Below are 15457 nucleotides of genomic sequence, written 5' to 3'. Positions count from 1 at the left end.
GCTAGTAACAGCAGCAACTGACAGAGAACAGGTGAAGCAAGGTGAGCAGTGACAATCTCTTTAGGTTCTAAAGATAAGGAAAAACTGTTAGCCTTTATTAATTTTGCAAATCATTGCTAATTCAGTAGAAAAATTAATTTACCATACTTGTGTTTTGACATGTTCTAGAAATATTATACTCCCCTTCGAAATCTATTGAAACTCTCATATCTCTGAAGTGATGACTTGGTTAAATGGCAAAAATATGTCTGTAGTGATACCATCTATAAATTTTTTCCATTCTGTGTGAATAATTAACTGAAATGTACGTGGATAAATTAATATTGGCAAAGCCACTTACTTCAGCAATTCTTAATGACAACAATCTAGTTAGTGGCTTGGGTGATAAAGCAGCACTGTGGTATAGAGGTGGTGTTATTTATTTGTTAGTAAGTCATGCTAACTTGTGAATCAAGTTGGTTATTCCTGGACACAGTCATAGTAAGTTGGAATTGTTGATGTCTAGTCTTAAATATCTGTATTCAGACGTTCTCAACTGAGGGCTATTTGACTCCATAGGGGTTATTGGCAATGTCTAAAAATATTTTTAAAAGTCACATCTGGGAGAGCATGCTGATGCATCAAATAAAACTGCAGTATATACCCAGTTACATTTGAATTTCATGTAAATAATGAAAATATTTTGTATAAGTTTATATTGTGAAGTATTTAGACCATACTTACACTAAAGTATTATTCATGCTTATATGAAATTTAAGTTCATCCAGTTACTGGCATTTTACCTTGCAATGCTGAGGGGGGTGGGGTGGGAATTGTACCGACATATATTAAAGGGAAAAAAGAGATATTACAAAAGATTTTACAATATGAAGAAACTCCTCTTCCACCTTATTGATGTTTTAAGTAATTTATTGAGTTTGGGGTGAAAATTGACACTGAAAAACAGCCTCCCTCTCACAATATCTCCGCATCTTTTTCAGTATATTGGCTATGCCTCCCACATTGTGTCAACCTTTCCACGAGTCCCTATTGGGTGGTTCTATTTGCAATCTCCTTTCTCCCTTGTCCATCTCCTCAACCCCCCTCCATTTTTACTTTCTCATCTTTGCCTTAGAATAAATGTGAAGCATGTGTTCTTAGAGGAATTTGTTGCTGTTGCTGCTATCATATATATTATACACACAGACACAAACACTTGAGGGAATTTTTATTGAAAAATGGAAACAAACAAAACATAAGATAATTTCCTCCCAAACGCTATAGATTTTATTGTGCCTATTGACTGAGATAGCTATGTAATGACTCAGGTTTTTGGGTTTTTTTGCCATGACTGCTCTTGTTGCAAAGTTGAATATGCTATGACATTTATTACTAACACCTCTTATCCATGTGTATTTTTTACGATCATAATTTACCTTGTTTAGTTTTTTCTCACGTCACCAACACTTGGTGCTGTCCTTCCCATCACCCAACCCAACAAGAGTCTACTATGTAGAGCATGAGTTCTACTTCCAGTCCCATTTACCCCTGCCAACCTCCAAAGAATGTTGGTTTTTTGAGCATACCTATTTTTATATTTTTATAACAGTGATATCAATCATACAATAGTTATCCTTTTGTGCTTGGTTTATTTCATTCAACATAATATCTTCCAGATTCATGCATAGTATAAGAAGTTTTGTAGACTCATTGTTCTTCATTGATGCATGGTATTCCATTGTGTGTATATGCCACATTGTTTGTCCATTTAACCATTGATAGTCACTTAGGTACTATACATATTTTTGCTCTAATGGAGATGGCTTCAGTGAACACAGGTGCACATGTGTCTATTAGTGTCACTGCTTTTAGATTTCTGGTGCATATATCTACACTTTGTCTTCAACATGATGTTTATTGATACTTTGCCAAAGATAAACTTAACAGACATTTTCTGGTCTAAAGTGTCAGTAGTATTGACATTAGAAATTCTGATCTGTGTACAATCTATTGTTCACTAAATATAACATTTAGATACTTGAGTTTTGAGTTTATAAAAAAGCTACATTAATTTGGTACTTTCATATCTTGAGCACGCTTTGAAATATCATTAGAGATATAAAATGGAGTTAATATTGCTCATCGCCACCTGTCACTAGTAGGAGGAGAAATATATAAAAGTGGGTGGACAAAATATATAAAGCAATATGGTGGGATACTTTCCCTTTGGAAGCTGAAGGCCATTTAAACTCTTTTAAAACAAAGCCCCTTTGAGTTATCCTTAGAATCATAATTTATGACCAGAGCATGAAAACCACAGATCCATCAACGCTCTCAAGTAGTTGCTGAGTATTGAAGCTACAAAGATGAATAAGGCAGCATTCTCAGTCTTCAATCACCTCGGGTCTAGAGGTCAGAGGAGCAGAACAGGCATGAAAAGTATTGAAAAAGTCAATACTTTATAGCTGTTGCTCTTATAAAAGTATATTGAAGTCACTCTGGTGAATTGCTAAAGAAGATTCAGAACTCAATGTAAACGAGAGCCTTCACACTTTGAGAAGTAGCAGACTTACCTTCCAGAATGTTAAAGGAAACGATATATAGTTCTTCTCTTGAATGTCCAAATGACCAGTAGAATTGGTGCCGAACTTTCTGACGCCTCAGTGCTGGTGGTACATGGCAGTATGTGTTGCGGGACATATTCCAACCCTTTAGTGCTACGGGCAACTGAAAGAGCTGAGTGGGAGGCCAATGTCAGACTCACTTAAGAGGTTCACAGTGTCTTCACAACCCTACCCACAGCATGTGTGTGCTTTAAAATGCGAATGGAAATTCTGGTACACATATTATCTTCAGTTATCTCCTATGCCTCGGAATAAATTATGCACCATGGTGCACATTTCTACCCCATCATGCCAGAATGTGCTAAGCATTGTAAGAAGAGAAAACTGTGTGATGAGAACCCAAGGTGAGAGGAGGTCTGCATTCTTTAAATCAATACGACTGGGGAATACTGAATGCAATCTTGTATGAGTGATGTCAGAGCACTTTAGTTATAATTCCACTAAAGTTGCGATTGTGGTTCCTTGTGAAGTCATGTATTTTACTGCTGTCATGACACAATATCCAGAAATATACACATGTCTCGTTGTGTGCCATGTCATTCTGTAGTTCATGTTTGCTCTTGGGAATGCAACAAGAGGCATAAAGCCAACTCTGGGGATGTAGGTTCAGTGTTTAAGCCTGGAAGTATCTAGCTAGATTTTAGAAGTTTACATGTACTTTCTTGCCTTTGAAAAATCTGCCAGATTGGATGTAGGTAAATTGCACTGTATTCCAATTTTTGTATGTTTGGGGTTTTTATTAAGCATTTGGAATTATGTACCATTAGTCACATATGCATTTCATCAATTCTTTGCAGCTCTCACTTTGAGGTTTTTTTCAGGATGGCAGAGCTTCTGGGTTGTGTCTTCTTAATATCATGGATAATTCCATAAACAAGAAATCATAGAAAGCACAAGATGATCAAATTTAAGTAAACTCAACTGTTAAAGTCTCATTGTTTAGAAATAATGAGAATACACAAAGAAAGCTGTCAAAAAAACTGGATTCTTAGGCTTGCAGACACAAAAAAGGTAGAGAGCTAAATCAAGTTATGGATTAGATACCTATTTTAAACTGAGTAAATATCTGTCACTTACAGCATTTTAAAATTATAACAGAGGGAAAAGGGAAAATGTTTTTGATATTTACAAGTTTATTCCAGGGATTGCAATGGAAGACTTAAGACAAAAGTCCTGTCTCCTCTGAGAAAACATCAATATCTAATGACTTTCATGAATATATTATTTTATGTAAATTATCATGTCTATGTTTCCAAAGAATTCAACTTGCTATTAGGCTGCTATAAAGTTAGTACCAATTTGAGAATAATCTTGTGCTAATTTTAGTTGTCTAGCTTCACACACACTCGTACTCAGTCAAGCCATATAAATTTGAACTTTTACTTATTCACTGTTTACACTACAGTAAATTTTTATAGCCCGGACACTGTGTTGTTGAGGAGATATTTTTGGAAATCAGGTTTTCCAAAGCACTCTTTCATTCTAAGAAGCAATCTAAATAAAAAGTCTCATAACATTTTATGAAGCATCTCCTTCTTAATACTTTCTCTTTTTACATCCTTACATAGGAAGTATTACATGATTTGAGAACCAAGTTCGGGATTATAATATTTGCTTATGTAAGTAGCTTGCGCTAAACACCTGCATAGGTTTGGTTGAATAAAAACATACATAAACATGAAAAATTCAGATCTCTAAACTAAAATCAAAGGATTATTCTGTAAAATTCTTAGCTATACACAGTTCATCTTTAAATGTAGCTCATAATATGAGAACTAAATTTCATTATGAAAATGAATATAATATACCTTATAAATTTATTCTTAACCTATAATTGCCTGTGTGAATACAGTAAAAAGTCCTCTACCTGTATTTCACTAAATCAAGATTTATCTGACTTACTTAATATTGCAGGCAGGATATCATTAGGTAGTGGTAATAGAACAGGGACGCCAGATGGTGAGAAACACAGTGGATTCACCAATTGGCAATCAGTAGCTCAACAGGTAAGATATTTTTTCCATGTTGAAAGTAACTAGTATAAGAATTTAATATGAATCTATGGAAAATTGTTTTGTTTTATGTGAAATGTGGGCTTGTGTTATAAGTAAAGATAAACTATTTTCCCATCTGTACTTTATTTTCAAATTGAAGGTGCAAGAAATAATAAATATTTCCCTTGTTCATTTCTATTCCAGGTTTAGATAGTAGTTATCAGCAATAGTGGCTCACTATAACTACAGTTCTCAAATCCTGGAAGTGGACTGGCTAGTCCATTTAGAACCCCAGTAGAAGGTGGTTTACTATGAAAAGAAGCAAAATAAAGCATAAAACAACTCTTCGGGCTGCACCATTCACTCAGAAAATTAGGGTACCACATTGGACACATTTATCGTAAATAAGGCAATTCCCATGTAAATGTGAAAATTGCTAGTATCAAATGCATTAGTCTATATAATGCTTCTTATTATATTCCAGCCTATATAAAGATGGTTATTTTGTAGTTTCCTGTACCTATTATTTGCATAGCATTGCTAATACACTGACAGAAGGTCCATCATTTTAAATAGTTTTTAAAAGACTGACACAAAAGTAGCCAAAGACTAAAATAAGCCGTGGTTTAGTAGTCATTCTTTCTTCAGAATATGAAACAAGAATTCATTTAAATCTAAGCTGTACAGATGCCCCTTTGCATTTTGATCTTTTACAGACATAGGTAAATTATGTTCTTCATTTAAATAAGTTAATATGTTTACTTAGGGTAGCCAAAAATACACTGAGTCATACTTTAAGATTTCTCTTTTGCTAAAAATCATGCTGGGCCACTAGTGAGCAGACCAAGTCCTCACATTACTTGTCTTCAATAAAACATTATTATCTTTTGGCATCCTCTTGCACTAGGGGAAATAAAAAGTCACATGTGGAGAAGTTCTAAATGCTAGACATAAATGATCCTTGGAGGGCAATTTTTATCCTCCACGGAAGTATTGCAGACTTCTTCCATTAGCACAGTCCCAGGGAGCAAAAGGTGAGGGAACTGAGACTGCCAGTCTACCTGAACTCATAAGTCAATATTTCCTCAAAGAAGTGAGGGAGGGTGAGGGTGCGCTCACATGTGCATTCAAGTACCTGAGATGAAAAACAACAGTTGTAAGAGTTTACATTGAAATATACTGTACAGATAGTGACATTTTGTTTGTGGCTGTAGGGAAGCAAGGAAGGCCGTTTTCAGCTCCCCCCTCAACACCTACCATTTGGCATAGACTTGGGAGGTTGAAGAAAACGGAGCTGAGTTTTGCCTCAGTGGAAACAGCTGGGAAGCAGATGGAAGCTGTTGTGATATTGGCCACAAGCCTCATCCTAGTCTCCCACCCATTCCCCACCAAAGAAAACCTAGTCCGGTGATAGTAGCAGAAACTTGGGGTCGGAAAATGATAGTTCTCTAGGGATTTAAAAAAAGAAAGAGAAAAGGTAAAAGAAAAAAAAAAGAAGAAGAAGCACCCAAGTTTATAAGATTACAAGCTCAGAGATGTAATTCCAAGTGCATGGTTTTAAAAGGAGTGGGAAAATGGGAGACTGTTGCAATACACCTGGGCTCACACATAAGAGGCTAAAACTTTGCATATGATTCATCTTGGAACTGGTGCTACCTCAAATACATTGACATTCTCTTGCTCTCATAATCACGTCAAGAGGCACAGCCACTCGTCATCAAAGTAATTATAATTTAATGATCCCATCTGTGCTTTTTTTTAAGGATAACTGTGGCTGGCTCTGTTATAGTGAATGGGTTTTCCTTGGTGAGCAACGATAGTTTGGATTCCAGGCATTCACTAAGTTGCTCTTGGATTTAAAAGCTGAATGGTAGCCAGGCTTTTGTTTATGTCCAGTTAATACATTTTTAATCTTTCCGTTACAATGTTACATGCTCCTCCATTTATCTGTCCATTTGTCTTACCGTGGTGAATTGCAGTTTACTGTGATATAGGAAGCTAGGCCGTTGTGATTTCAAAGAGCAGCAAGGTCATCCAAGGCGAATGAATATCAGAGATCTTGGCTGAAAGCATGGAAATAGTTGAAAGATCTACTTGTTTTATATTGATATGAAAATGTGTTTGACTGTGTACACATGGCAGAGCATGGGTATTTTATGAAGGAGAATAATTCCATGATACTTAATTGTGCTTATATGGAATCTGTATAAAGAACAATAGGCAGTTGTTGAACAGAACCTACTGCATGTTTTAACAGCAGGCAAGAGTGCACCAGGGTTGAATGCTTTCATCCTGTTTATTCCAGTGTGTGCTGAGGGGTGATCTGATGAAGGGGACCCAGCAGTGTGACTGGAGGACTGGCCATCCACAGTCTGTCAGGTGACTCCTGCGAAGGAAAAGGACTTGAGGCACCTCCTGAGGACAGCCTCAGCCTGGGCTGCATCTCAACATAAAGAAAACAGATGGCCCCACTGGGAGATTAAGCCACAGCACAGTAAATAGACTACGGTGAAGTTGTCAGGAGTTCATCTTGCTTAGATGCACCATCAATACCCTCGGAGGCAGCAGCCAAGAAATCAAGGGATGTATTTCATTGGACAAATAGTTCAACAAATCTAAAGTATTAAACAAGCAAAAATGTCACTTTGAGGACCAAGGCATGCCTCACCCAAGCCAGGACCTTCGCAATCACCTCAAATGCAGGCGAATGCTGAACAATGAATAAGAAAGTCAGAAGAAAACTGGCCGATGCATTTACATTTTGATGTTGGCAGAGAATAGGGAAAGTACTGAGGATGCCCGAGGAATGAGCAAATCTGCCCTCGGAGGACAGTCAGAATGTTCCTTAGACGTGAGGGTGGACGTGTTGCCCATCTTATCAGGAGACACCGGTCCCCAGAGAAGGCCGCCATGCTTGGCAAAGTAGACCGACCGGTAAAAAGAGGCAAGCCCTCAGCAAGATGGATGGACACAGTCGTTGCACTAATGTGCCACGATTGTCTGTTGCAAGGCTGGCAGCGTTTTCTTCCTTGTCAATAGGGTCACTATGAGTAGAACCAACTTCTGGGCGCCTAGCAACCACAAAGATACACATTCCTAGTTACAATGTGAGTTGATATGGACCGATCGTGGTGACTATTGTCCTTTCCAGCGTTGTTCCATGTTTTGTGTGCCCCTGTGTGTGTTTCTGTGAGGTAGAGCGGTACTGATGAAGTGTTTTGTAATACCGTAAATGTTACAGGAGATGTTTGTTTTAAAAAAAGCTATCTTCCATGTGAATTTGTTCATTCATGCTTACATAACGGAGTGTGCTAACCATGAATCATTCACACTGAATTACTTAGGGGAGGGCGGGGGGAACCCCTCTGGTTTTGCTGTCAAATTCCAAAGTTACTCTCCTAAAGGAAAAGAGAATGGTCCCACATAAAGAATAATTAGCCATAGATTTCAGACTATGCATGGCTCCAATTGGCAAAAAGTCTTTCGATTTCACATGAATACATGGGTCCTTGGGAGAAGGGCTCATATCTGAAAATGCGGTGTTCTGACTGCATTTGTGGGCTGCCAGGGGAGTCAATGGAAAAGTGAAAAAAAATTCAATCATCTGGAAGTTTTTGCACACAATGCCAGAATAGCTAAATGCTTCCACCAACAGAGGTACTGGCAAATATGTAGCTTGAGAGAGCGAGAGTGAGAGTGAGAGCGAGCAAGAGAGAGAGAGAGAGCATGATGGACTGCAGTTTCCACCGAGAGCCAGTAAACTGGCAGAGTGTCAATATGGCCTATCTGGGAGTTCACACATCATCTATTCATAACTCCCCTGATTCCAATGCCTTATTGTAAAATGCAGTCATGCTGAATGAAGCTGAATAAGGCCCTACAGACCAAGGTACAGAGCCAGTCAACATGGGGATAAGTGACAAGACTAGACATTCGGTCAGTGAGTTTTGAAGAATTGTGGACATGGCCAGTGCACCAGTCCGTGAAACAGTAATCCCTCAGAGGAAAAGTACTGGCCAGTGTGCCAAAATCTCAACGCAAGCCCATTGCTGCTACTAGACCTGGAACCCTGCCTCTGACCACCGTAGATCCTGCTAAGAGTCAAACATTAGAGGAGTGAGCCTGGTCTCCTGGATCTCCATTTAGACAGAGCCTTCCTCCCTCCATCAGGCTCCCTCTCCTTCTGCCTACAACAGAGAACGTCAGAAGACCTCTCAAAGTAAACTATTTTGTTTATCTGGGCACATTTAGGTTTTGTTATATGGAAAAAGCAAACAAACAAATGATGTATGTAAAAAGATTCTGCGAGGCCATACCTTAACACATTTGCCAACATGTAAGAAAAATCAAGTGTTTGTCTTTGTAACTTTTGGTTAAGCACTATACTTCCTATTTCTCTCATTTGGACTCATAGGAGATTACATTGTCCTCCCATTGAATAGAGACAACATTTGTTGGGTGTACATGCTCAAAAATAATTAAAATACTGAAAATTTCCCAAGAACACAAACATGACATGTTATCTTGATTATGCTTTTTTATAATGGATAAATTGCTCATTAATTATCTCGGTATGCTTAGCTTAGATTGGTACCATATATATGGGTATATATATTTTATTACACAAGCACACTGATCAGTATAATTAAGACTTCTAATATACATCTCAGGGATACCATGAGGATCTAGAAATTGCTGTTGTTATTGCCTCTTAGCCAGTTCCAACTCATAGCAACACAGTGTGCCGCGGCTCTCTGTTCAGCAGCGCTCCGTACTGCCCTGGCCGTTCTACTGTTGCTGTGTTCACCCACAATGTCAGCTCATCTCCTTGTGGGTCTTCCTCTGTTTTGTTGAACCTCTATCAAGGCTGATGCTCTTCTCTAGGAAATGATCTCGCCTGATAACATGGGCAAAGTGTGTGAAGAAATCTCCTCTCTGCGCTTCCGAGAAATAGTCTGACTGTGCTTCTTCCAAACTAGATTTGTTCATTCTTATGTAAGTTCACGTGTTTTTAATGTTCTTTATCAGCACCATAATTCAAGCACATCAGTTCTCCTTTCATCTTCCTTATTAATTGTCCAGAGTTCACATGCATACAAGGCTATTGAAAATACCATGGCTTAAATTAAAAACAAATAAATAGGTAAATAAATAAATTAAAAAAACACCACGACTTGGGTCAGGCACATTTCTTAGTCCTCCAAGTGACATCTTTGCCTATGAACAATTTAAAGAGATCTTTTGCAATATCTTTACCCAATGCAATTTGTCACTCTATTTCTCAATTACTGCTCCTATAGATGTTGATTTGTCGAATGGAGCAAGATTAGATCCTTGACAATTTCAATATTTTATGTATTTATCAATTTATCGTGGTATTGATTAGTGGTCAATGGTGGAGCTTTCAGTTTTCTTTGTGTTGAGGTATAACCAATACTGAAGACTGTATTCGTAGATCTTCAGCAGTAATTGCTTCCAGTTCTCTTGCTTTTCAGTGAGAATGGTTGTGTCATTTGCATATTGCAGGTTGTTAATGAATATTGCTCTAGTCCCAATGTCACTTTTTTTCATATAGTTCAGCTACATGAATTATTTTCTAAGAACACAAAATAACTATGCTGAAAGAATTCAACTGTGACACACATGCACAATTTAGATTGTGCGGTATCGCTTTGCTCTGTTTAAATGACTCCTTATTGGTCTATATACAGGCTTATCGTGAGCACAGTTAAGTATACTAGAATTTCCTTTCTTTGTAATAGTAATAGTATCTATAATTTACTAGGATCTATGTAGTCAAATACCTTTGCATGGTCAATAAAACCCTTGTAAGCATCTCTCTGGTATCCTCTGCTTTTAGAGAAGCTCCATCTGATATCGACAGTGGTTTGTGGCACGTTCTCTTCTGAATCTATCTTGGATTTCTGGCAGTTCTCTGTAAGATGGATTGCTGAAAATGTTTTAAAATTATTTCGCCCCAAATTTATTTATGTAACACATTAATGATATTAATCACCATCCCCACATTCTGTCTTATCATCTTTCTTTGGAATGGGTACAAATATGGTAGCTATGCTCCCAATTTCTTGGCATTGATCATGGCATAGAGTGAGCATTTGTAGTACTGCATCTATTTGTTGAAACATCTCAAGTATAATTCTGTCTAATATCTCGGTTCAGTTAGGACACCTTCCTCCACTATAAGTTCTTCCTCAAGTATCATATATATACTACCTCCCCAAATAGCTGAATGACAACTGATTGCTTTTACTATAATAACCATCTTCTTTAAGGCTTCTCGGATCATTCATTTTTTTACATTAGATTAATTCAATATTGGAACTCGAAGCTTGAATTTTTCCCTTTAGATTTTTAGCTTGAGAAATGCCCAGAGCGTTCTTCTCTTTTGCTTTTCTAATTCTAGGTCTTCGCACATTTCATTATAATTCAGTCACATTAATTATCACTTGAGAAGTGATAATTAATCACACTAGAGAAACGTGATAGGATGGTATGTTCCAAATATTATTATTGCTACACAGTCTTATATAATTTTACAGTTGATTTTAAATATTATGTCTTATGTTTAACACATATGTAAGAAAACACTTTTTAGGTTGTATGAACACAATTTTATTCATAAATGTTGCATTAATTTGGGTTTTATTATTTTTTAAGCATATTGCTATTGTCCTGAAGAAACGGGATCATTTTGCATTCGGTTATCCACAAACATTTTGATTGTTTTAATATTGATATACTGAATTTTCGCTATCTTTTAGGTATATTTCTTTCAATCATACTTAGACTCAAGTATATGAGATAAGCCACTTAAAAACATTCGCATCTAAGATTATGATGATGAGTTAAAATTCCTATATATATTTTGTCAGAAAAGTAGACAATTGTCTATTTAGGTTAGGCTATAGTAAATGAAGAGCAGATACAAAGATATGATACTCATAGATCTTCCCTTGTTGATATGAAGCAATTCTTAATCTCCTTGATTTCTAGGTCTCCTAGAGCTTAATGAATAGAAAAGTGGTTACTTAGACATTTTTGGTAAGAATGATTTCTGAGTTTGAATTATTAAAGCTTAATCTTCTTTGTATATGTATATATTTATTTCAGACTCCCAGGAAGGAAACTATAAGTCAGAAGTCAACAGCAAACCCAGAAAGGAAAGGACAGCCTTTACCAAAGAACAAATCAGAGAACTTGAAGCAGAATTTGCTCATCATAATTATCTGACCCGACTGAGGCGATACGAGATAGCCGTGAATCTGGATCTCACTGAAAGACAGGTAAAGCTGGTAACTGCCATTAGATGGCATTTTAAACTATGCTTTGGGCTGATGATGTTCTTTCAATTTTTTTTCTTTTGGAAATGTCCAGATCTATTGTTTCTATCCATTTGGAGGATTGGTGTATTATTTCAGGATAAAATTTTGATCCAGCAGATAATTGTATGGTAGTATTTAAAGAAAGCAGACTCACTCCATTAAGGGTCTACCCTTTATTCTAGAATAATGGCCTTTAAAATTTTTGGTTTATTTTCTCTTTTTTGTAATGGTGGTCTATACTGAGGAGTTTGATTATAATTGGAAATCTTACTTGGCAAAATGAAAAACTGGCAACCCCATGATGATCTCCTGCATTTCTTATGATAGGGTATGTAGTATGTTGCACTAACACATTAACCTCAAATCTTCAAGAAACTCACTGCCATCAAGTGCACATCGACTTATAGCCCCCCCCCCCCCCCCCCCCCCCCCCCCCCCGCCCTCCATGCACACACTACCGCACGTGGGTTTCCAAGATGAACTGTTTATGGGAATAGAAAGCCCCATGACCTAACATAAAAGAAAAAAATGTTTATTATTTTACTCATTTTACATTATTTACTCATTTAACTCTACAAATTTGGCACTTCAAATAATCATCCAGGGACCACTTCTGAATCTCTGGCATCTTAGAATCTGATCTCAATGGTAAGCATAGGCAGTAGAAAGGACTTAGGCTCTCATGTAGAAATGACCCGTATCACTTACTTTTTCATCTAATGTAGAAAATTGAAAAAAAGATCACATAATATAGCTTAGGTTCAAGGGAGTGGAATGGGGTAAAGACCAAGTAGGTCATTGAAAAGTGTTTCTGCCCCATCAACCGAAGTATTTTTAAATTTTATTATCCCAAACCAAAAACAAACCTCTGTCATAGATTCCCAGATGTTAAAAATTCTGATCGCTTTGAAATTACTAATGGTATGTGAAGCCCAGTTAATTAGAACTATGTAATTTAAATCACTTTCTTGAATTTCATTTGAATGGGAAATGATTTGGCCCAGTAGCGGACAGCCTGCTCATTGTATAGAATCTGTTTTGCCACAGGAAGATCTAGCCTACTGATGGTTAGCAGTTGCTAATCTTTAGAAAAAATATTCTTGAAAAGGAAATACAAATATCTTTATGGACAGTGCAGTAGGATTCACACCCTTAGGGCTAGATCGAGTTTGATGTCCACTCTCATTGTAGGCACCTCCTCCAGGGATCGCATTGAAATCAAAGAAACATCAACAGGGTGTGGATGAATAGATATCTTAGAAGATCAAGTTATTCTACCCAGTTTCTTAAATCATCTGCTTTTCTTCTGCTGCTTTCTGTATTTCTGCTTTTGGTAGGAGATTTCCAGATAGTGGAAATACAGAAAAATACTTAAAATTGGTGTTATTCATTGGTTGTTTATATTTTATTTAGTATTATGACTAGTGCCTCGGTGATGGGGTGCATTTTCCTTTCCTTAAAGCTTCCATACAGTTTCCTCCAAAAGCATGCAGCATTTGGTATGCTCAAAAGCAAGATCCAAAATCTACATCATCAGACATCTGTTTTATTTTTATTTTATATTTAACTGGGATCAGGAAAAAAGGAAGTGGGTATTACACATTGATATTCTTCCATAGAGACAGTAAACTCCAGGAAATGTGACCATGTTTTATGTAGTCATTAAGGAAATAAGAAATGAGGGTTTGTTTCTAATCTATAGAAATGATGGGAGACCAGTACTCAGCTCCTATCAAGAGTAAAGACCAGATTCTCTGTTGCTAATGTGGTGATAGGCTATAGTTATCTCTCATTTACATGGCAGCGGTTTTCCTTCTTTGCCTACAGATACTTTGTTTTTAGAGTTAGTTCTGTAAATCTAGTTTGGAGACTTTGAAGATATTTTGGGTCCTTCTTGGAAAATATCCACAGTTATCAAACAATAACATTCATTTACCCCCATAAAGTATTACCATAATACATATAAACACAAGCCCACACAATTAAAATTTTTGCTTGTTATAAAAGTTCTATTTTTTAACTTTGTAACAGTTAGTCTAAACTACCCACCCATGTCCAATTTATTTGCTCATTATTTTGAGACTCAAGTCAGGGTTTGGGGATATCTCTGTTGACGCTCTTTGCTGGTTTTGCCTACATCATACAGGCCGTTGCAGTCTGCTGGTAGGTTAAAGGCGAGTTTATTAATCTCGGTGGCAGCCCTTGGGAGAACTTGTCTAAGTTCCATGCAGTTTGAACATTGACTAGGCTGGTGCTGGTCTCCCACGATGATTAGAGATTAGAAACCAACCCTAGCTTCTTATATCCTTAATGTACTGCATCAAACGGGTAGACATTTCCGAAGTTTTTGCATAAGGCAGTAGAAATATTTCCAAGAGTAATGAGAGTGAAATCAAACTCCAAGAACTTTCCAACCTTCTACTTATTGGTATTTACTAATGTCTCATTGACCAAAGTAAATTTTGTGACCAAACTAAATGCTAATGTAGAAAGGGACCACTTAAGGGAGTGGTTACAGGGAGTTTGCATTCATTGGAGGCCAGTACTGGAAAACAACAACAACAACAACAAACCATGACTTCACAGGAGAAAGCACAACCAAAAACCTTGAGAGGGAATTAGGTGCTCAAGAAATTAATAGTATGCAAGAAAAATAGTTTAGCCCATAATTTTCTACTTGCTCTTTTAATGTGAAATGGAGAGTGACATGTGATATCTACATTTCCAATCAAAACTAAGTCTTTAGAAGGTTTCTCACTTGGATTTTATAAGATTTTGAATAAAAATCTTCAATTTGACACTCGAAATTGTGTAATCTTAGATAAGTAACAATCTCCCTTACACAACATTTCTATGAAACAGTTGGCTTCCTCCCCGCGCCCCCCCCCCACCTCTAAGTGGGTTGATAGTTTTAATGAATATGGAAGATGAAAAAAAAACGCTGTTGAACAGAACTATTACCCACATCGGAGGCATGGAGGGCTCTTACTATGAATGTTGCAATAATTATTCCATATCACAATAATGGTTTAATTCAACCCACTGCCATTGAGTGAGTTTCAACCCATAGCAACCCTGTAGGACAAAATAGAGCTGCTCTATAGGGTTGCTGAAAAAGTAAATCTTTGCCGGAATGAACAACCTCATCCTGCTCCCGGGGAGTGGCTGCCGAATTCAAACCTGCTTCCTGGTTCGCAGCTCCAGCACAGCTCCTCGACCTTGAATCTTGTTAAACACACGTGGATCTTTGCTAGAGTTCATGAAAAAGCAAAGTGTTGGACAAATATCAACAATTGTGAGATTCTCAGGAGACGGTTTCTATTGACACCAAGTACTCAGCAAATGTCTACAATTAATCTGCACATATATTACTTAAAAATAAGAATTTGGAGGCTTTGCTTATATATATTTATTTACATTTTTTTTAATTAATCAATTTATTGGGGCTCATACAATTTATCACAATACATAGATCAATTGTGTAAAGCACATCTATACATTTGTTGCCCTCATCATT

At 37.0% G+C, this 15457-nt stretch overlaps 1 protein-coding gene across 1 annotated transcript in view; it reads left to right on the top strand.

Annotated features, from left to right (window-relative positions):
- MEOX2 (mesenchyme homeobox 2) overlaps positions 1-15457 on the top strand; it is a 73059-nt gene that overhangs the window by 40738 nt on the left and 16864 nt on the right. Inside the window, exon 2 of the mRNA XM_004702701.2 lies at positions 11729-11901. Within this exon, the coding sequence (XP_004702758.1) occupies positions 11729-11901 (173 nt within the window). The remainder of the gene's footprint in view (positions 1-11728; positions 11902-15457) is intronic.

The sequence above is a fragment of the Echinops telfairi genome, unplaced genomic scaffold (assembly GCF_000313985.2).
Source record: "Echinops telfairi isolate 266 unplaced genomic scaffold, ASM31398v2 ScPeMD7_23;HRSCAF=83, whole genome shotgun sequence".
Lineage (NCBI taxonomy): Eukaryota > Metazoa > Chordata > Mammalia > Afrosoricida > Tenrecidae > Echinops > Echinops telfairi.
The sequence above is the reverse complement of the archived record's forward strand: the minus strand, read 5'-3'. Positions and strand labels throughout refer to the sequence as shown.